The 23,159-nt window shown below is 48.5% G+C and overlaps 1 protein-coding gene across 1 annotated transcript in view; it reads left to right on the plus strand.

Moving 5' to 3' along the window:
* LOC132082091 (voltage-dependent N-type calcium channel subunit alpha-1B-like) overlaps positions 1 to 23,159 on the plus strand; it is a 316,197-nt gene that overhangs the window by 287,011 nt on the left and 6,027 nt on the right. Inside the window, exons 41-47 of the mRNA XM_059486140.1 lie at positions 2,012 to 2,108; positions 9,642 to 9,750; positions 13,437 to 13,544; positions 15,235 to 15,344; positions 16,852 to 16,979; positions 18,197 to 18,323; positions 19,666 to 19,776. Of these exons, the coding sequence (XP_059342123.1) occupies positions 2,012 to 2,108; positions 9,642 to 9,750; positions 13,437 to 13,544; positions 15,235 to 15,344; positions 16,852 to 16,979; positions 18,197 to 18,323; positions 19,666 to 19,776 (790 nt within the window). The remainder of the gene's footprint in view (positions 1 to 2,011; positions 2,109 to 9,641; positions 9,751 to 13,436; positions 13,545 to 15,234; positions 15,345 to 16,851; positions 16,980 to 18,196; positions 18,324 to 19,665; positions 19,777 to 23,159) is intronic.

The following is a 23,159-nucleotide window of genomic DNA, read 5'->3' on the forward strand; positions in this document are numbered from 1 at the left end:
GACAGGCAGTTTTATGGGACAGGAACCCTCCAGCTTCCATCCTGCCAGCTCCAGCTGGGAAGTCCTGGGGAAAATTATCCCAGCACTTCAATAGATTCCAGAGAGAAATGGCATCCCACGGTTTCCAGGGAGCAGCAACTTTGGTTTGGCTTCGTAGCATTGTTGAGTGATCAACTTCCTGAGCTGGAAATCCATTGGATCTGGGCAGAGATAAGGGATGAGGGATGAGTTTTCCGTGGTGCCACAGCCAGAGATGACCTGGGGGTTAAATGACGTCTCTAAGCTGTGGTGGACACCCAGGGAAAGCTCCTGCTCATGGCAAAGGGGGAGTTCACTGTGCTTGGGAGCCCAGGTGGGGGATTTGGGACAGATCTTGCTGAGAAATCAGCATGGGATGGGCAGCAGTGGGGACCAAGTTGCAGGCAGGGAATTTATTGGAAAACAGAGGATGAAGGAGAAGGCTGGAAGCGACCAGCCAGAGCTTCCTCTTATTCTCCACTCCAGCCCAGGTGTTTCCCACACCTGAGTGAGGATTAAGAGCTCTGAAGCTCTGCAGAGGAAGAGGAGACCCCAAGCCCAGGAGCAGGAAGGAGCCAGGGGAGGACATTGGCTCCAGCTCCATTTGTGTCTCTCAGCAGCCTCCAAATCAGCTCTGGGCTGGGAGAGCTGGGTGGGATTTTATCTGCACAGTTACCAGGGACAGGAATAGATGTTTTGGGCTGGGTGAGTTCTCTCCTCCTCCATCAAAGCTTTACATAGGAACTGAGATGGTGTGTCAGGGCACTGGGCTGCTGGGAAGGTTCCTGCTCAGAAAGGGGGGTTTAAATGGGTGCTTAGGTTTTCTTTGTTGGTATAGAGATGAGGACATTATCCTGCTTTTCCAGGGGTGAAACTCTAATTAATAACATCCCTGGGTCTCCTCAGATGCCAGGCAGCAGAGATTTGCACATTGTATAAGCAGTTGAGAGAACAAAAGGAGATTGGCACAGTTCTGCTCCCAGTTCCAACAGGAACAAAAAGGTGAAGCAGGACTTTCTTGCTGTTTTGCACCCCTTGTTTTTCAGGCCAGGATTTTTCCATCGAGTGCTGAAGGGAGATGCCCTCAGCAATGGGCTGCTCTGAGCGACTTTTCCCAAACCTCTGCAATTCGTAGTTGAGGTTGGCTTGGTGAAAAACAAGGAAAGTGCCAAAAGTAAGGGAGGAGCAGGTTCTCCTCCCACCTCCTGCTAAAAAACAAGGAAAGTGCCAAAAGTAAGGGAGGAGCAGGTTCTCCTCCCACCTCCTGCTAGGGCTGGGCTCTGCTTTTACTGGAACAGGAATTTGCAGAATCCCAGCCTGGAGTGGGAGCACTCCCTGTGCATCCCTCAGCAATTCCCCCACGTTTGACTCCTCCCTTGTCCCATCACCCAAACCCAAAGTGCTGCTTCCTGGCAGGAAAGCTGGGCTGTGTTCCCCCAGCCCTGTCCCATAACTCTGCCCCCAGCTCTCCCTGGCATGGTGACCTGGCTGCTTTGGGGGGTGATGGGGGAGCCTTCATCCCCAGCCCACCAACAGCCAGCCAAACCCAGCCCTGCCACCCCTTCTACCCCAGGGGACATCAGGCATTCCCCAGGGGCATCAAGGATTCCTCAGGGGCATCAAGCATTCCCCAGGGACATCAAGCATTCCCCAGGGACATCAGTTATTCCCCAGGGGCATCAGTTATTCCCCAAGGGGCATCAATCATTCCAGGGCCACCCCTGCAGGAGGAGGAGACGTTGGGCGCCGAAACAGCAACGGAAGCGGAGCCTCCTTTCTCCTGCCCCACCTCTTGAGTTTGGTTTTGTTTCCCGGAGAAATCTGATTAACCAGATCTCTGTTTTCTTGTCTGCTTTCCCTTCTCTCTCTCTCTCCCCCTTTTCATTTGCTCCACTGTGTTGCCTTTTCCCCCACCCCTTCCCCGTTTTTCCGCGCCTCAATCCGATGGGATTTCTGTGTCCTGGTGCTTTTGCCTCCATCCCTGTGGTGCCAGCGGGCGCATCAGTTACACAGACATGTATGAGATGCTGAGACACATGTCCCCACCTCTAGGCCTTGGGAAGAAATGCCCAGCTCGTGTTGCCTATAAGGTAGAAAACCACCCCAGGAACTCCTGCCCAACCACCAGCTTTCTGTGCCGTGGCTCAAGTGGGGTTTCTGTGGCATTGGTGTTGTTCTTCTGGACTTTTCTGGTGCTTTCTCTGCTTTCCAAGCAAGATTTTGGATCTTCTGATTTTTTTTTTTCTTTTTAATTTTTATATATTTATATATATATAATTTTTTGGGGGTAACTTTTTTTCTGGTCTTTGAAACTGGCACATCAGTTTGTCTTTCTAAGTATGTCTCTGCTCTTTCTGTCAGTGTTTCTCTCTCTTTTCTCTCATTCTCCTCCCATTTAGGTTAATTTGGGGAGGGAGAGTGCTAATGAGCAAATTACCCCCCATTAGATCCCCATTTTTCTTCCTAGGGCTCTTTGTCTCACTAATTCTCCAGTAGAATGTTGTTTTTGTCTCCTCTTAATTAGACTGGAGTAATTAGAGTAGGCAGTACTGTAGGAGTGAGCAAGCAATTAAACAGAGACGACACCAGAAGGGCTCCTTAAACACCCTCGTGGAAGAAATGACTTTAACAGAAAACATTTAGGACAGGGAGATGGAGAAATCACTCCAGCTTATTGCTGATTTGGCAAAACTTTTTAATTGAGCCACCAGAATGAATTCTATCCCAAAGGCTGCTGCCTGGCTGGAAATTCAGATGGAAATGGAGCAGTAAAGGCCAGGCTGGCCTCCCAACAACTCTCAGGGTGCTTGGAGACTTCCATTTCCAGGGGGATTCCTTTAAGTTTCACCACTGAACCTCATAGTTTAGAGGGAGAAGTTGTTCAGAGCTATTTTTCACTGGTGTGATTGAGGATCCACCAAACCCAACAGGAGTTTTTGGCTGCTGGTGTCACTCCAGCCACCCCCAAACCCCAAAACTCAACCCAAAGGATCCACACCCCAACAGCCCCTCCTGTACTGAGGGATTTTTCACGGAGACCAAAAAACCCAAGATTTTTGTGAAGAGGCTCAAGCCAGACCCAAAGCTGGGGCTGATTTATTCAGGCAGGAAGAAAGATAAATCTTCCTACAAGATCCTTCCTCAGCCTTCCAGGATTTAAAATTAAATGAAACAGAACTTTAAATCTCTTCAGTGAGGTGGCTTTGCTGTATTTGATTTGTTTCTGGCCACCATAACTGAGCTTGAGGAACCCAACTAGATACAAATTCCAAGCCTCAGCTATTTTAGGCACGAATTATCCACAGAAATCCAAGGATTTGCCCCCTGTGAGTTTCCACTGATTTAGGAGAGCTGTGTCCTGCTGAAAGGGGGTGTTTGCAGGTGGGCAACCAGATCTGCTCTGGGGCTGTACCACAAGGATAAAATTCTTTTTCCTAAATCTTATGGAATTCAAAAAAGAAGAAAAAAGGGGATAAAGAGATCATGTGTTAAAACTGGAGAGAACTCACCCTTTTAAATAAGATTTTGGGCTGGTTTTCATAGCAGACTTTGTGCCCAGAGGCATTTCTTCAGCCTGAGAATTTCCTGATATCTCCTTTAATTTGTCTGTCCCTACAGAACAAGCCCACAGAACCAGGGTACATAGGAATAGCTTCTTTTTATAACCCAGACTCCTGATTTTTTAAAGACATCATTAATGTTTCCCCATTTCAGAAGAAACCTCTGGATTGTGTCTGTGTGTTTCAAGTACAGGCAGAGATGGGTTCAAACAGCTCCAGTCTGGGTGCACATTGGATTTCTCTGAGTTTGGAGATGATCACATTCATTTCCCCCTTATCAAAGAGCCCTGAACTACAAAATACCGATTTAAGACAAGATCAGGATTTCCCCCATGGATTAAAGCTGCACTTGTGGCTGATCTCTCACCCAGTTATTGCTGATAAATTAACCCCTCATGAGCCAGGACTGGTTTCTGCTCCTTCCCTCCTCCTCTTTTCCATGAGCACATTCATGGGTTGGTGCTGGGCACCTTCCCCCATGGCTGTGGTGGGATGTGGCACTTCCTGTCCTGCTCCTGCCAGGTGTCCCCCGTGGTGTCACTCATGTGACATCTGCTCCCAAGTGATGAGAGACTCAGGAGGGCCCTGAAATCCCCCTGGGCACTGACCCGTCCCTGAGCCTGCAGAGGGGTATCACCCCCTGCTCCTGCTCAGGCAGTGCCAACAGCAGCCAGGGCTTTGTCTCTGCCCTGTTTTCTCCCTGTCCCTCTGTTTTTTAAACCCCTGACTGTTCTGTCCAGCAAAAGCTCTTTTGCCCCACATATACCCCCTTTTTCTTTCCATGTCTACTTTCCCCAGTCCTTGTCAGAGGTTTTGTGTGTTCTCCCCACGTCTTTGTTGCCTTCTCAGCACGTCCACACTGGTTTTTGTTTGGATTTTCCCCTCTTTGCAGCCTCCTTGGCTGCTGTCCTTCCTTTCTGCTGTTTTCTGGTTCCCCTTTCTCAACTGTTCTCCTTGGTCAGCCTGACCAGCCTCTGCAGATCCGTGTGGCTTTGCTGCTTGTCCGAGGTGCACCAGGGAGCTCTATCCTGCACGGGGCTGGGGGAGGAGGCTGGAAAAACCCAAATTCCTGTGCTCGCTTCTGGGCCACCCACAGTGAGGAGGGCATGGAGGGGCTGGAAGGGTCTGGAGCCCCAGGAGGGGCTGAGGGAGCTGGGCAGGGGCTCAGCCTGGAGCAAAGGAGGCTCAGGGGGCCCTTGTGGCTCTGCACAGCTCCTGACAGGAGGGGACAGCCAGGGGTCGGGCTCTGCTCCAGGGAACAGGGACAGGAGCAGAGGGAATGGCCTCAGGCTGTGTTAGAAGAGGTTTAGATTGGACATCAGGAGGAATTTTGTCACACAAAGAGTTTTCAAGCCCTGGAAGAGGCTGCCCAGGGCAGTGGTGGAATCACCACTGCTGGAGAGATTTAAAACCAGACAGATGTGGATGTGGTACTTGGGGATATGGGTCAGTGGTGGCTGGATCAGTGTTTGGACTGTATGGTCTTGGAGGTCTTTTCCATCCTAAATGATTCTGTGATGCCATGAATTTTAGTCTTTTCTATCCCATCAGATGAAAAGGGTGAAGAAAACCTCTTTGCCTTCACTGCTGTCTTAGGATTTGCTCACCCATGGCAGAGGGTGGAACCGTTCGAGCTTTGAGGTCCCTTCCAACCCAAACCATCCCGGGATTCTGTGATTCCTGGGATGATCTGAGAGGGATAAAAGCTGTGGACAGCCTCTCCAAAGCCAGCAGAATTAAACCAGATAGAATCATTCCAACTAGGTCGGGGTGAATTATTCATAGCAAATAATTTATTCACCAAACTCGACCTCATTTCCCACTGTCCCGAATTTATTCCTGTCTGGGGATCATTCCCAGAGCAGTTCCTGTCCCAGAGGTTTATGGGGTGCTCTTAATAATTCAAATCTGTCGGGGTGCTAGTAGTTTTCCAGGCACTGTGTGCTTCTTTTTGGAAATGTGCCAGGGAACAGGATTTAGGGTGTAGTAATTTTTTCTGGGTCAGGCTGGAATCCAGCAATACACCTTTGATCCCGGGATGAATTTCCCCCCTATTCCTCCAACCTTTTCCCTGCCTTTTGGGCCATTATCCAAGCAGCTCCTGAGCAAAACTGGAAGTGAATTTATTCCTGTCACAGAGATTTGGTTCCTCGTTAGCGCTGCCTTTGTTAATTCCCAATTAAACAGCGCCGGGGCCGCCTCCTGACCGCGCCCGGACCCCGCGCCCCGAGCGCAGCCTCCCGACCCCGCCTCTAATCAGCCGCTCGTTATCAGCACTGCGTTAATTACGAGACTCCGGAGACATGGGCGGTGCTGCCGCCTCTGGGGCTCTCTCCTGCAGGAGCTTTAACGAGCTCCAAATCCAACTAATGAAACGCGGGGGCTGCGGGAGGGATCGCAGAGCGGAGCGGGGACTCCACCTGCTGCCGGCTGCGCCTCCTCCCCCGGGGCTGGGGATTCCTGTCCTGGCAGCTCAGGGCTCCTGGGAACCATTTCCACATTTTTTTTTTTTTTTTCTTTTTTAAAATTATATTCCCCATCATTAATTCACCCGAGCGCCCCTGGATCAGCCCAGGAATCAGAAAATCCCGGGATGGTTTGGGTTGGAAGGGACCTCAAAGCTCTTCCACCCTCTGCCATGGGCAAGGACAGTGAGCAAATCCTAAAAGAGCAGAGTGATGTCAAAGAGGTTTTTTCCCCCTTTTCGTCTGATGGCATAGAAAAGACTAAGATTGATAGAATTACAGATTCATTTAGGATGGAGAAGACCTCCAAGGTCACCGAGCCCAAACACTGATCCAGCTCCTGGGTGATTCCCAAGTGATGCACGTTCTTCATCAGTGCAGGGAAAGAGCAGCAGGCTCCTAAAATTTCCTTCTGGGCTCCAGAAAGATGGGAAATTGTCCAAATTAGAGTTGGGGTTTTTTTTCTGTTTGTTTTGGTTCAGTTATTTTTGTTATTGGCTTTTTTTTTTTTTTGTTTGGTGTTGTTTTTCCCTTTTTCCCCTTCCTTTTCCTTTTTTCCTCCCCTTCCCCCCCTTTTCCTTTTTTTCTTTCCCCCCCTTTTCCTTTTTTTCTTTCCCTCCCTTTTCCTTTTTTCCCCCTCCCTTTTTCCCCCTTTTCTGTTTTCCCCCCTTTTAGTTTTTTTTTTCATCCTGTTTCAAACCATGAGCTACAGCTCTGACACAGCCTCGAAGCACAACTTCAAGCAGAAGAAACAGAAAAAATGGGGTGAAAGTTAATTTTTTTAAAAAATTGAGTACACTCTAAACAACTTTTTCAATTTTTTTAAGCTATGTTCTTGGCTGATTCCTGGCTCCCCTGGGTGCCCACGGGGATTTGGGACATTGATTTGGGCTGTGGGGTGACAATGTCTCACCCAACCCTCCCTCACCACCCCAGCCATGATGGCAAAGCTGTTTTGGATCCAAGATGAATCAGTTCTTTTTTTCCAGCTGCTCCACCCTCAGGAGCAGGAGCTCTCAGACATGCCAGATATTCATTTAAAGAACAGATTTTCTCAAGCCAGGGGCTTCCAAGACAGGAATTTTCCCTGTTTTTGAGAGGATCTTGTGTGGCTTTAGCTGAGGCCTGTTGGCTTTGGCTGCTGCAGGTTCTGAGACATTTCTCTCTTATCTTATGGCTTTTTTTTTTTGGCCAAAAAATGGGCAGCTGGAAGGTGCAACCTGCAGCTCCCCTTGGCAGGGCAAGAACTCCTCGAGTGCTGTCCAAAGGGAGGTGAATCCCAGTTTGGCACCTGAGGGGACACAGGGACTTATCCCATCCCAGTTTGGCACCTGAGGGGACACAGGGACTCATCCCATCCCAGCTTTCCTCTCCTGTGCACCTCAACCCCCCCTTCTGTTCTCACGTTGGGGATTCCAGTGGCCTGGAGGTGTCTGAGTTACCAGTTTGACCATTTTGGATACTGGGATGGAGAAAATGGCAGTGCAGGGGGAAATGCAGGGAGCAGGGCAAGGAGGTGGTGTAGGGAGAGCTTCTTCCAGGTGCCGGTTTGCAGCAAAATTTGGGTTTGCAGCAAAAGGTGGGTGGCCTGTTTTGTGCATCTGTATCCCTTGGGAATTCACCTGGGGACACCTGAGATGTGCCCAAGTGGTTTTTGGGGGTGGTTTCTGTGAGGATAGAGCTCTCCTGTGGGGAATTGCTCCTCATTTGCTTGTTCTTCACTTGCATGCATCTTCTTTCTCTCTGCATCCCTTCCCTCTCTCCCACCCCAGTGGGATTCTGGGACTCTGATTGCTGACTGTGGGCTCTCATTGATGGTTTTTTGTAACTTTTTGTGTGCTGAGGGCAGAATTGGAATTAAATCCCGTTTCATTTGACAGGAGTGAACACAAACAACCCCGTGGTGTTGCCAGCACTTGTCACTGTCACTGCCTGAGAGGCTGAACTTTGATTTCCCTGTCTCTGAGGCTGGGCAGACACAGAATAACCTCTGGGCAGGCTGTGAGGGAGAGCACAAGGGTCTGTCCCAGACTTCAGGTGACAGGGACACTGTTACAGTGGTCTTTAGTCCCTGCAGGATGAAGTGAGAGTTGAAAATGTGTAAAAGGGTGAACAAGGAGATTTCAGCTCCTCTGAGCAGATTTTACACTGGACCAGCACTTTGTGCTTTCTGTCTGCTCATGCCAACACCAACAAGTGTCCCCCTGGGGGGGAATTGTCTCCAGAAGGTGCCAGGGTTGGGATCTGCCCTCCCTGAGGGCATGGGAGTGTCCAGGGCCAGGCTGGACAGAGCTGGGAGCAGCCTGGGCTAGGGAAAGGTCCCTGCCCATGGCAGGGGGTGGGATGAGATGATCTTGAAGGTCTTTTCCAACTCAAACCACTCTGGGATGCTAGGGCAGCTCAGTCCATACATCTGGGAAGGTGGAAGTTGGAACTTGGAAGATCATCTAAGCAGGGAGGTTATCCCAGAGATGGAAAACCTGGCCAAGTCTTCATGCCCCAGCCAGGGCTTGGTTTGGGGAAACAAATGAGCAGCAATTGGGGCTCCCATTGAGCCCTGAGGCTCCAGCAGCTCCATGCTCTCACCTGCACCATTCTCTCCTTCCCCAGCAGGAGAATTCCTATCAGCTGAGGAGTTTCCATCCTGCAGATTTTGCCCAGGGCAGCAAAGAGGCTGCAGCAAAATCTGCGTCTCTGCAGACAGTGCCAGGCTTGTGCCCACTGCTGCAGTGCCCAGAGCCACAGGGGAGTGCAGCTGGCACCTCCACCAGCCTTTGGGGGCTGTTGTTAGACACAACAGAGGTTCCTGGGCAGACAGAGGGGTGTAAATATCAGCCCAAGCAGCTTTCACATGGAGATGAAATTCTCTCCCCAGCAAAGGGCCCAGACCAAGCTGCCACTGGTTTTTGAGGCTGTGCTCAGGCAGATCAACACCCAGGGACTTCCTTGGACTTTTTTATCTAATTACACAATAGTACTTAAACCTGTGAAGGAGGCCCAGCCTCTGCCCTAAAACCTCCATCTTGCTTTATATATATTACTACATCCTAAAACTTTAATAAGTTTTCCACCCTGTGATAGTACACACTTATCAAACTCCATTATTATCTAATTATAATATAAAATTATTCAGTAGTTATTCATAATTCAATATGAATTCATAATTATTCAAACTCCCCGCCCACAATCCCAGTTCCATCATTCCATTTTGGAAGCTTCTCCACAGCCTCAGGTCAATGCAGTGTTCTCTTGGGGGTCAGAGTCAGCACAGAAATCTGAAATTCTCAGTAACCAGGGTTCCAACATCTGGATGGTGCAGACACCACTGGAGACAGTCAGGAAATGGGATGAGATTCTCCCCACCTGGCTTCTTTTTGGGGGAGCTCTGTAGGATTGCAGTGCAGTGCTGGCAAATCACCCATTAAACCACTGAGGTTCTGCCCCAAACCCACTCCTGGACAGGAGCTGAATTTCAGCTCAGCACACAAAAAGTTCCTTCCTGTTTGTATTTTGGGTATTTTGGGGGTTCAGAGAGGGGCAGGTGAGGGTGGGGGGAGGACTCCTGGCCTTCCTCACAGCCAGCCCTGTCTGTCCCCAGCGCCTGGTAAGGATGAACATGCCCATCTCCCCTGAGGATTTAACTGTGCACTTCACCTCCACGCTGATGGCCCTGATCCGCACGGCCCTGGAGATCAAACTGGCCTCAGGTGAGAGGGACAGGGTGGCTGGGTCACCTGGAGACCAAACTGGCCTCAGGTGACAGGTATGGGTGGCTGGGTCACCTGGAGATCAGACTGGCCTCAGGTGAGAGGGACAGGGTGGCTGGGTCACCTGGAGATCAGACTGGCCTCAGGTGACAGGTATGGGTGGCTGGGTCACCTGGAGATCAGACTGGCCTCAGGTGAGAGGGACAGGGTGGCTGGGTCACCTGGAGATCAGACTGGCCTCAGGTGAGAGGGACAGGGTGGCTGGGTCACCTGGAGACCAAACCAGGAGAAAACTGGGGTTTTCTGAGAGTACAGTGACTCACAGCCCAGCTCCTGACCACAAGATGGGCTTGGTTGGTCACAGCAAGGTGCCAGGAACACCAAGGACACAGATTTATCCCTGGCTGGGCCTTTCATTGAAGAGTTTGACTTAATCCTTGCGGGTCCTATCCAGCTCAGAGTATTCAGTGACATCTGTGGGCTTGGTGTCCTCCCAAAACCATGGAAATTCTGCCATAGAAGAATTTAGAATATAGGTGGGATTCCTATCTTCCCATGCCAACACCTGAGGACAGGGGTGTAGTAAATCAAGGCAACCCTGATGTCTGGGGAGAAAATGAGGAGGACTCCATTGATATCAGAAGGCTAATTAATGACTTTATTATACTCTATTATTTTATATTACACTACATCCAAACTGAATCTGCACAAGTACTCAACTTCACAGAATTTTGTGACTGTCCTCACACACACACACCTGGATTCAATAGGTCAGTGAATCAAAACACTCACACCAGAATCTAATCAAGTAAATTCCTTCAGGTAAACAATCTTCCTCAATGCATTCCACTTGTTCCAAAACACAGGAGCAGTAAATGAGATAAGAATTGGTTTTTCTTTCTCTGAGGTTCAGAGGATGTGAATCCCAGAAAATATCCTTGGGAATTTGTGCCTTGTTTTTCTCTATGAAATGTGGCCACAAAGGGGAGCTTGGGGAGAGGCCAGAGGGGTCCTGAGCATCCCTTTGCCTTTGGGGTGCAGTGAAATGTGGCAATCTTTGCCCATGCCAGCTGAAGGGAAGCCCAGGACGTGTCCTCCTTTCTCTGAATCAGAAATGAGTTTCCACACCAGCTCTGAACCATTCCAGCCCTTCCATGCTGGCAGCAAGGCAGGAACTGCAAGTGCCCTGCAGCACATTCCACCTTGAGATAAAATGGAATTATTGAGGTGGTTAATCAGGCGTTTACTCAGCTCCCAATTAAACCTTGCAGTGTAACAAATGCACCGGCCTTTTCTCTGGGTCGTTACCCCATCTCATCAGCCTGCCTGGGGTCACACTGGAGCCGTGCCTGGCCTGAGCAGTCTTACACCTAATTTAAAAGTTAACAGGAGGGAACCAGGCTCCAGGGAGCAGGGGCAAGGCAGGGTTAGGCTGCTCTGCTTTACTAAGCAGTTTTAGGCCAGTGCAAGTATCTGAGTTAATCTCCTCCCTCCTGTGATGCTTTGGGGAGGCATTGCTGGAAGAGGACAAAATTTTGAGGTGCCTGGGGCTCCCCAAAGGAGTGGGATCAAGACAAGGATCAGACATTCATTTCTACAGATGCTTTTAGGATTTCCTGTGACTTTGAGAGCCAGCAGCTTTTTTCAGGAATAACTCCTAGCTAAGGATGCTGAGAGTTTGTTTAATTTTCAGTTTCTAGTTACCTGTCAGCCTTTTTCTACTGGAAAAGCTCCCCCCACCCTTTTGAAAACTGCAAGGGAGCCAGAGAGGAGAACTCAGCTGATACCCTGGATTATTTCTATGGTTTAGCTCTGCTCTGGGGTGTGAGGTTCTGACCTGTTTTGTTGTTATGAGCTCCCTTTGAATAGGTTTCATGTGCTACATTTAATTGAGTCTTTAGCGGGCTTAACAGGCCCTTAATAAACCTTCCTAATGAGTTCCCTTGTGGGAGTTCAAACCACGGTGTAACAGAGTACCCAGAGCCTCCTCCCTCACTCTGCTCTTACAAAAATAATCTCTGTCATTCAGACGAACTCTTTAATTACCTGCTGTGAGGGGAATTCAACTGGGAGCTGGCCTGGGGCTCACCCAGCCTTTAATCACTTTCCATGTGTGCATTTAGGCTGGCTTTGGCCCATGGAGCAGAGCTGTGGGTTTGGCTCTGCTTTACCTTAGGGTAGGACTCTGAATTTGTGTCATTTCAGGGGTTTTGGGAAGAGCTGGTGGGTTTGAGGAGGGTTTGTAATCCATCAGCACACTGCTCAGTGGAGGGTGAACTTGGCCATGGCAGAGGGTTGGGTTAGAGGATTTTAGGGTCTTTTCCAACCCAAACCCAATGGTTATGGGATTTTGTGATTTGTAGCCATGATATTTTCTGAAAAATCCTTTCTTTAGGATTTTTTCTCCTGAGAAGTTGGGAGGCCTCAGGAACAAAATGTAACCAATGATTATCTGCTGCTGTGGAATGCAACAGGTGCATCTGTGATTGGTCTCATGTGGTTGTCTCTAATTAATGGCCAATCACAGTCAGCTGGCTCAGACTCTCTGTCCAAGCCACAAGCCTTTGTTATCATTCTTTGCTGTTCTATTCTTAGCCAGCCTTCTGATGAAATCCTTTCTTCTGTTCTTTTTAGTATAGCTTTAATATAATATATATCATAAAATAATAAATCAGCCTTCTGAAACATGGAGTCAGATCCTCATCTCTTCCCTCATCCTCAGACCCCTGTGAACACGGTCACTGTTATTCATGTCTGAGTCCTTTCCATCCCACCTGGGAGGTGCTGCTGCCTTCACAGGCACTCCCCAATGGAAGAAGCACTTGGAGTTTAAGCATGGAATAAGTTTGAGATCAAATTTAAGTCCCAGGTCACTGCTCAATGTGAAAAACACCAATCACTTGTTTTTAAAATTTTAAGAGTTTAATAGTAATAAAATGGTTATAAAAAATGGTAATACAATTAGATTAATAATAATTTGGACAATTTGGATTAGGACAATATGAGACAATAGAAACAGAGTTACAGATGTCCGGGTACCTTTTTCTGGGCAGCACCAGCCCGAAAAAGGACACAGCTAATGAAGGATTAACCCTTAAAAGCAACAGCCTGTTGCATATTCATGCACCTCATACATGATGCATGAATTCCTTTCAAACACAGGATTCTGTCTGGTCAGAGACAACTTCTTCCTCTGAATCCTAACAGCGCCTTTGAGGCAGGAAGAAGTTCATTTCTTCTGATAAAAGAGCAATAAATTCTTTTTCTCTGAAAGATTTAGGTGTCCTGTGGCTGCTATCTCACTGCAAGTCCCTTCTTTGAAAAGAGTATCTTACATAGCATCGTTTCTATTTTAACATTTTTTAATAACCCAAAACTATATTTAACACACTACTTCAGAGAATTAACACAGCATTACTTTCTAACACAACACATATAATATTCATTTTAACATCTGTGAAAAGCCAATAATAAAATACACATTTTTCACACTCAGGGTGCCCAGGGTGAGGCAAGGCTGGTCCTGCTGGGTTCCTGCACTTCTGTCATGGAGAATTCACAGATTCCCTGGGCAGGGAAGGGCTGTGCTGTCTCACCCTACTGAAGGAAAGGGAAAGGGGGATGCAAACAGTGGGATGTGCTCCAGGGCAGGGCTTCACTCCTCTCCTCTTCCTCCCTGGCTGCAGGAGGTGTGAAGCAGCACCAGTGTGATGCTGAGCTGAGGAAGGAGATCTCGCTGGTCTGGCCCAACCTGTCCCAGAAAACTCTGGATTTGCTGGTGCCTCCTCACAAACGTAAGTGCTTCAAGCACTGGGTCCATCCCAGACACCCAGGAACCCCAGATTGGGTTTCTCCCTCCTCATTTGCTCTATCCAACCCCAGGTTAGGTTCTTCTGTCCTTGCCTGCTCTATCCAACCCCAGATTGGGTTTTTCCCTCCTCGTCTGCTCTCTGAAATCCCAGAACAGATTTTTCCCTCCTCATTTATTCTATCCAACCCCAGATTAGGTTTTTCCCTCCTCATTTGCTCTGTCAAACCCCAGATTAGATTATCCCTCTTCATCTGCTCTATCCAACCCCAGATTAGGTTTTTCTCTCTTCATTTGCTCTATCCAACCCCAGATTAGGTTTCTCCCTCCTTGCCTGCTCTATCCAACCCCAAATCAGGGTTTTCTCTCCCCATCTCCTCTATCCAACCCCAGATTAAGTTTCTTCCTCCTCGTTTGCTCTGTCCAACCACAGAACAGGTTCTTCCCTCCTTGCCTGCTCTGTCCCAAGCCCTGTCTGGGTCACCTGGAGGATGCAGCAGGGACCCCAAGGGCAGCTGGGCTCCTTGGCAGCCGCTGTGCTGCCCTGGCTCTGTCACACAGGGACTGGGGGAGCTGAGCTCCCCTCCAGGCAGGGACTTCATTGTGCTGCAGATCTCCTGTGCACCGAAAACCCCAAATCCCAAACAGTGCCCAGAAGAGAGCAATGCCCTGTGTGGCCTCTCCCAGAGCACCTCCTCAGCTCTGGCAGTCTCCAGGCTGTGCCTTGCAAGGTGGGAGAGCAATTTCTGCCATTTGAGCTCCAGAAAAATGGGGAGAAGGAAAGCTAAAGCTTGCTGACAGCTTAGGGAATCAGATGTGAGGTGTTTGGGGGTTAAAGGCATTTGTGTTACTTGGTGATGTCCTGGGCAAAAGTGCTGAGAAAATGGGGAGTTTGCTGTTCTCTTGATTAGCTCTGGGTTCCTGATTAATGAGAAACAGTATAGAATAATAAAGGCATTGTTAATTAAGAAAAATGAGGGAGCTGAGGAGGTGCAGATCAGTGGGTAGTGACTGCTGAAGTCTTTCCCTCCCCTCCTCTCTTGATTCCTGTATCTCTGCTGCTCCAGTTTTTTCCATGGTGAGTGCTCCAGTGCTGGGCAGGGAAGGGCTGTCCCATGGCTCTGAGGGTGAAAAAACATCTGAAAAAGGAAATATTCCTTAAAAGTATATTAGCTCATTATACCCCACTCACTGTACGTCAGAGAAGCAGGGGTAAGGCTGGGGTGGGTCTGGGATGAATTTAGGAATTCTCTCAGCAATGCTGACAATGCCACTGAGTTTTCCTGCCTGGTTTTTCCTACACAATCCCTGTGTTTGCCACAGAGAGCTCCAAACCAAGGCAAGGCAGCAACAGGCAAAGAGTTGAACAATCTTTTGTAACCTTTTGTTTTTTTTTTTTCTAATTTCCCCTACTTTTCTGTGTCTGTTTTACCTCATTATTCTCATAAAATACAATTTTATTTTATTCATAAAGAAATAATTCCTTAATAATTATTATTTTTCTTAATAAAATAATTTCTTATTGATAATTATTATATTATTAATTTTTTCCTCAAAATTTTCCTGTTGCTTCTTCCCTCTCCCGGTTTTTCACCATTTGCTGTTTTTTTTTCCTTATTCCTGTCTTCTCTTCATCCTTGGAATGGCTCTGCTGTGTTTTGCCCATGCTCTGGCAGCTGATGAAATGACTGTGGGGAAGGTCTACGCAGCCCTGATGATATTTGACTTCTACAAGCAGAATAAGAACAGCAGGGAGCAAGTCCAGCCCCCCGGGGGCCTGTGCCAGGTACAAAAGGGGTTTTTCCATCCTCCCTCTTAGGCAACTTTAACAAGAATCACCAGCAGGATTCACCCAGAAGGCCTGGCTGCGCTTCCAGGCAGGGTTTCAAAATGCTGGCTCAAAAATGGAAATTCTCTCCAAAAAAATACTTTAAAAAAATTGTTGCAGTTGCCTTTCCCAGTAAAGAAAGATCTTTTCAAAAAAAAGACAACTGATCTTTGAAAGTCTAAAATGTGTTTAAAAGTGGCCTAGGGTACACCAAATATTTCCTTGGTAGACCAAAGAACTATTGAAAGCTGCTGGTAGTTTGGCTATAGAAGGTTTAAGTTATTTTTGAAAATAGGAATTATTCCAAGTCATTTTGGCTCTAATTTTTACAAATTCTAGAAAATATTTTCACACAACTGGCATTGAAAGCCCAGTCACTTCCAGTAGGACAAACAGCTGTTGTTTTTAGGATGAGCATCCAGCTGATCTCCAGCACAGGGTGGAGATCTGTCCCACACCTGGATGGCTCCACCAGACCCATCCAGAGCCACTGGAATTGCACTGCCCCTCTGGCTACATCCTTGGGGAAACTCACTGCTGTGCTCTGGTGATGGGGAGAGCATTCAGAGGGAAAGGGGATTGAAAGAGAACTGGGGAGAAGATTTGGAGGGAAAGGTGATTGCAGCAGGGCTTGGGAGAACATTTGGAGAGAAAGGTGATTGCAGCAGGACTTGGGAGAACATTTGGAGGGAAAGGTGATTGCAGCAGGGCTTGGGAGAACATTCGGAGGGAGAGGTGATTGCAGCAGGACTTGGGAGAATGTTCAGAAGGAAGGGGGGATCGCAGCAGGACTTGGGAGAACATTTGGAGGGAAAGGTGATTGCAGCAGGGCTTGGGAGAACATTCGGAGGGAAAGAGGATTGCAGCAGGACTTGGGAGAACATTTGGAGGGAAAGGTGATTGCAGCAGGGCTTGGGAGAACATTCGGAGGGAGAGGGAATTGCAGCAGGACTTGGGAGAATATTCAGAAGGAAGGGGGGATCGCAGCAGGACTTGGGAGAAATTTGGAGGGAAAGAGGATTGCAGAAGGACTGGGGAGAACATTTGGAGGGAAAGGTTATTGCAGCAGGATGGGGAGAACATTCAGGGGGAAAAGGGATTGCAGCAGGGCTGGGGGAGAGCATTTTGGGGGAAAGGGATTGCAGCAGGACCTAAGAGCATTCAGAGGGAAGAGGGATTTCAGCAGGGCTTGGGAGAACATTCAGGAGGAAAGGGGATTGCAGCAGGGCTTGAGAGCATTCACAGGGAAAGGGGAATTGCAGCAGGAGTTGGGAAGAGCATTCAGAGGGAAGAGGGATTGCAGCAGGGCTTGACTTGTATCAGGTGTCCCTCAGAGCCTCTCCCTGCTGTGCCCAGGCCGGCGTGGCCTTTCTGCTGTCCCAGGGTGGCAAAGTGGACTTTTCACAGAGTAAGAAAAGCCCTGCAGCCCATCCCAGCTCTGACACCTCTCCCTTGTGCTTGGCAGCCCGGGCCAGTGTCCCTGTTCCACCCCTTGAAGGCCACCCTGGAGCAGACGCAGCCCGCGGCCTTCAGCAACGCCAAGGCCTTCCTGCGCCAGAAGAGCTCGGCCTCCCTCAACAACGGGGGAGCCCTGTGAGTACCCCTGAGCCCTCCAGAGCCACCCTTGGGGTCACCCCTGAGCCACCACATCTCAGGATCACCCCTGACCTCCCTCCAGAGCCACCCTTGGGGTCACCCCTGAGCCACCACACATTGGGGTCACCCCTGAGCCCCTCCAGAGCCACCACACCTCGGGGTCATCCCTGACCTCCCTCCAGAGCCACCATTCCTCGGGGTCACCCCTGAGCCCCTCCAGAGCCACCACACCTCGGGGTCACCCCTGACCTCCCTCCAGAGCCACCAAACCTTGGGGTCACCCCTGAGCCACCAAACTTCGGGGTCACCCCTGAGCCCCTCCAGAGCCACCACACCTCAGGGTCACCCCATCCACCACTGCTGCTCTGGTGACACCAAAGCCAGCAGCCCCTTCACACCATGTCTGGGACAATTCATGTGGTGGCTCTGCTCCTGTTGTGGTTATCCAGTGCTGGTGGTGTTGGGATCTTGGTGTTTCCTTCATGAATCCTCATTGGGAGTTGCCCAGGGTGAGTTTGCTCACAGGAATTTGGGACTGTTGCAAAACAACCAAGCAAACCCCGGCAATGAGGTTTTGGGAGGCCAAAGATCCTTGGGAATAAATTCAGCCCTCAAGCCTGTTGCACTGGGCAACAGCAAGAGCTTGCCATGCACAATTTATCTTGTTGGGAAAATGATCCCTTCATGGAGAGCTTTCCAAACACTGGTGACACAGTGATCCATAATCAATTCTCCATTTCCTGCTCTGCAGGTGATTTTCCTCTGAATCATGAACATTGTGGATTTTTAGTGACAGACAGCTGAGGTTTAAACATCCCAAATAATCCTGATGGGGAAACAAACACCAGACTTGACAGCTGAAGGGACTTCAGCATGGTTGAGGTGTTTGACCAGTGTCCAGCTGGTCCTGCACACAAAATCAGCCTGAACTCCCAAACTCTTCATTGTCCAGAAGGATTTAAGTGGCAGAAGTTGTTTTCCTTAATTATTGAAAAAAAAAAATCATAGTTGGTTTGATTTCTTTGTTCTCATGGGATCTTCAGGCTCTACAGGAGAAAAACCCAGAGCACCTTAGAGCTTCACCAGCCACTGTGCCCATCCTGCAACTGATTTGCACATGTGAAACCCCAAAGGGAGCTCAAGTTTGATTTGCCAAATTTAGCAAAATCTCTTTGCAAAAGGATGAATCTTTTCCCCTTTTTTTCTTTGGACAGGCCACCCCCAGAGGGAGGGATCAAAGAGTCCAGTTCTTGGGGGACCCAGCGCACCCAGGACGTGTTCTATGAAACCAGGAGCCCAGCTTTTGAGCGAGGCCACTCAGAGGAGATCCCCATCGAGAGGGTGAGCAAATGGGGGAAGGGGGAGGAGCAGGTTTTAGAGCTGTGGGAGAACTTGAGAAAATTAGGAAAATGTTTAAAAAATCAGGTGAAGACGGGGTGAGATGCAGGAGATTTTAAAGGTGTGGTAGAACTCCAGAAATTTAAGAAAATGTTTAGAATGTAAGAACTCCAGAATTTAAGAAAATGATTATGTGAAGATGGGATGAGATGCAGGACATTTTAGAGGTGTGGTAGAATTTAAGAAATTTTAGCAAATGTTTAGAAAAAGCAGGTGAAGACAGGGTGAGGTGCAGGAGATTTTAGAGCTGTGGCAGAATTTAAGAAATTTTAGAAAATGTTTAGAAAAAGCAGGTGAAGAAGGGTGAGGTGCAGGAGATTTTAGAGCCATGGTGGATTTTCAGAAATTTTAGAAAGTGTTTAGAATATCCAGATGAAGGCAGGGGGACCTGCATTTAGTAGAGCTGTCCCTTGAGGCAAGCACTGTTCTGTCTCTTGTTTGCTTGAGCATTGTGGAGAAAGCCCAAACCTGGCAGCTCCCACAGCCAATCTGGACATGCTTTTCCTGGGATTCTGTCTTGCTGCCATGGGTTACCTCAGGCTCTCTCTTCCCATTTCCCAATCCCATTGTCCCAAATCAGGTGAGGGGTTTGAAAGGTCAGAATGACCTGAGGGGTTTCAAGGTCACAGCTGGGGCTCCTGGCTGGTGGAAGAGCTCATCCCACTGCTTGTGGGGTGTCCTGGCTGAGGACAGGGTAACCTGGGCACCCCACTGTGGGAATAAATCACATGGGACTCAATTTTCTTCATGGTGGAAAAAAACCCCTTATTTATTCACAGAACTTCTTTTTATTCAGTTTTACAGATCTCAGTGTCATTTCCATTGGTCAGGAGCTTTCTTACCAATTACTTATTGGTCAGTAACAAGTTGTTATTCTGTATGGATTGGTCACTCAAACCGCTGGTGTGCACGTGCAGGAAAAGTTCTTTGTACAGATAGTTTTCATTTTTCTAACAGTATAAAAACTGTTATAAAACTGTATAAAAACAGTTTTAACCCAGGAACAGATTGTTATGCTAATGAATTGCTGACGCCAGGATTGCTTTCACATGGGAACTTGCACAGTGCCAGCTTGACTTAGAAGAAGTGACAGACCAGCCAGAGCAGGCCTGATTTTAGGAGGCTTTTCTTTATCATTTTTCTACTTCAACACTCCACAGCTCTTCAGTTGTTCTCTTTGCCACACCAGCATCTCTTCCCAGTCCAATCAAACTTCAGGAACCTGATGGTGGCTTCAAAGCTACATGTTCTTGCTACTGAACCCATTCCATGTTTTTTTGATCAGGTGGTAGAAATGAAGGAGATCAGCCCCACAGTTGCCAACGGAGAGCCCCAGCCAGGCCTGGAGAGCCAGGGCCGTGCAGCCTCCATGCCACGCCTGGCTGCTGAAACCCAGGTGAGAAAGAGGTGGGGATGTGATGGTGGCAGACTGGGAGTGGGCCAAGGTCTCAGCATCTTTTCTTTGCTTGTCATGGGCTGGAGCTGCTTTGGGAATATTGGTGCTAAAAGACATGGAGACGGGAATCCAGGCCTTGTTCTGGGATAGCAGTGGGGTTGTCTGCAGGGTGTGGCTGGGGGATTCCCTGCAGGGTGTGGCTGGGGGATTCCCTGCAGGGTGTGGCAGGGATTCCCTGCAGGGTGTGGCCGGGATTCCCTGCAGGGTGTGGCAGGGATTCCCTGCAGGGTGTGGCTGGGGGATTCCCTGCAGGGTGTGGCAGGGATTCCCTGCAGGGTGTGGCCAGGGATTCCCTGCAGTGATTCTCTGCAGGGTGTGGCAGACGTCCTGTGCAGTCACAGCACTGTCCCCAGTTTTACTCCTCCCTGCTAGCAGCACAAAGCAGCCCAGGATGGTCCCTCTGGCTGGGCCACCCAACAGTGTCAGGGTCACTATTTGGGGACAAGGCCATTCAGGCTGTGTTCCCATTAGCTGTGTGTTGTTTTTCCAGCCAGCCAAGCCATGTTCCTGCGCCTTATCCTTCCAGAAAGCTGCAATGTGCTGTGACACACACAGGTGGACGCAGCAGGCACAGGGACTACCAGGGAGCTGCACTGGAACACTGAGTGTGCTCCCTGTATTTTCCTGTACTGTGACCTTGGCCACTAATCTGGTGTTGAGGATTTCCCTTGTTGATTTATTTAACTTATTTTTCAAAGAAATCTCCTCACTGGAGTTGACTTTCACATCAGCTTGTGGGCACTGCTTAGTGTGTAGGATGTCACAGATCATTTCTGGCCATTTCACACATTTGCTGCTGTTTGTCCCCAATGCTGCCCAGCCACCATCCTGTCTCCTGTGTCACAACATCTCACCACTTGTGTCCTGCCTCATTCCCAGGGCCTGATTCACACAGCCAGGAGGGAGCAGCCTGGCCTTGTATCGCCAGCTGGGGTCTGTACAAATCACAAACAGGACAGACAGGACTGCTGTGGAACGTGCCTTGAGCTGTTTTATTTTCCAGCATCAGTCTCATGACATGGTTATGACAATGGGAAAATGCCACCATCTCACATCCCAGGCAGCAGAAAAAGAACTCAATATTACAACTTCCTTTAAAAGTTTTTTTGACCAATCACGCAAAGCAAAAGCACACTGACAGTAGTTCTATCCAACCACTATAAGCACACATACCTTTGGTTAAAACAATGCTTGCTTATTTCAAATACAATACCTGCTTGTGAGCCTTAAAACACAATGCACAGAGTTCCATTATCAAGCTTCAAACTTCCTAATATCTTGCTAGATAAACTTTTCTTTAGCTTAGGGAGTTATTCTAGACAAGCGTTAATACACAGACCATTGTTCTATTTGTTCTTGCTTTTCTTCTCTTTAAATAATTTTTCTGCTGACCTATCTCATGGCTACTGTTTAGCTCTAATCACAATTCTGCTGTCTGTGAGGCCTGCCTTTTGCAGCTTTCCCAAAACCATCTCATTTTGTGGATTCCCACACCTTGGGCTGTTTCTATGGCTCTCCCTGAGGAGCAGAATGTGAAGGATTTGCTGCACCACAAAGTGAAACCCTGTGTTGTGCACACACAGCAGTAGCTCCAACAGATGGAATTGTTGTGCCAATGTGCTGGAGGTGCCCCTTGCCAGGCAGAGGATTTCCAACCTGGCTCCTGACCTTTGTGTGAGCCGTGTGATTCTCAGAATTATCACTCCTCACTGTGCTTAGTAAAAGCAACAGCTCACAAAGCAAAGCTTTTTCTCCTTCCCAGAAATTATCCTTTTTCCTAGACCACAGGTAGCCTCCTCTTTCCTTGGCAGTGCAGCTGGCAGAGCCTTCCCTTGGGAAGCTCCTCTCCGTGGCAGTCAGATATTGCAGGAGTGTCCCTGACAGAAGCATGGGGGGTGTCACTGCCCCTCGTGCCACACCTGGGTGTGAATCAGGCCCGGAATCTCAGATCTAACCTCATTTATAATACAATGTTCAGTGGTTGTAGCTTGGGTGAATAACTGATGTCCTTTCTATGTGTGTCTCCCCCTCCACGCCCCCCCGCCCTCCCTCTCACATGCTGCTCTGCCCCTCCCCAAACTTTTGAGTTCTTTCTAACTCTTATTTGCAACGCTTTCTGTTCCTGGATGCCTCCCTTTCTGTTTGTCTCTCTCTTTTTATGTTCCGCTTATTTAACAAAACCCCTCCTCCTGTGTTTGCACCCTCCCTCTTTGCTGTCCTGCCCTCATCACCTCCCTCCCTGGTCGTCATGGTGTCTGCTGCACATCTGATGTCTGACACTGGCTGTACTGTGGGGCTGCTTCCAATAATGTCCCTCACCTTGTCCGAATTGTTTGCAGAGGAGCAAAGCACGGTCACCTGGGAGTTACCTGGCAGTATGTAGTTTGCACTAAATTGTATCCTATTAAATTCACCTTTAGAGTTAATTAACCTTCCTTTAACCCTTGACTTTTCTCCCCTCTCATCTGGAGTCGCTCCGGCACAGACGCTCTTTCTTTTCCCACTTTTCCCTCTGTCCTGGTCGCATGCTTCGCTCTGCTAGCAGGGCTTGGCTGGGTGGGTTGCTTTTTTTGGTTTTTGATTTGTTTATTTTCATGCCTCGTTGCTCTGCTCTGGAATTTAGGCAGTGAAAACACTCAGATTGGTAATGAAGAAGCAATTAGGAGCTCTCTGCAGGGGTGCATGCTGTCTCCTGAGGCTTTTTGGGAGCCTGTGCCTCCCATAACAAGAGCCTTGCCTGGATTTATGGAAAAAGGATTGATTGCTTTGCCACTGATTCATGTCAGTGGGATTTCTGTCCCTGGAATAAGTGTGGATGCAGGACCGAAGCCCAAAAAGAAATGTTCATTTCTTGTCAATCTATGCAGGGTTTTTCTGTTGTTGGTGGTTTTTTTTTTTATTTTTGATGGGTTTTTTTGTTTGCGTTTTTGGTTTGGTTTGGTTTTTTTCTTTTTTTTTTTTTTCTTTTTTTTTTTTTTTGTTTTGGTTTGTTTTGGTTTTGGTTGGTTGGTTTTTTTCTGTTGCTTTCTTTCTGGCAGCCCTGTATGGATTTTGAAAATCTGGATGTGTTTCTTAGTGGGAAATACTTTCACTTCCCACATTTTTGCCCATCAGACTGTCTAGTTTACAGCCCTCCTTCCTTCCTCCAGATGCAGGCTCAGCACTAAACAAGGACACATAGGAAGCTCCTGAGTATAATTTCTTGTCCACACAGATGAGGGCCACAAGAGGTGACATTGACATGGTCCTGATGGAATTGGTGCTTCCAGAGCCACACCAAAAGCTCTGCTGGGTTCCCTCATCCCAGCCTTGTGCCTCTGCTA

This window comes from Ammospiza nelsoni, chromosome 20 (assembly GCF_027579445.1).
Source record: "Ammospiza nelsoni isolate bAmmNel1 chromosome 20, bAmmNel1.pri, whole genome shotgun sequence".
NCBI lineage: Eukaryota > Metazoa > Chordata > Aves > Passeriformes > Passerellidae > Ammospiza > Ammospiza nelsoni.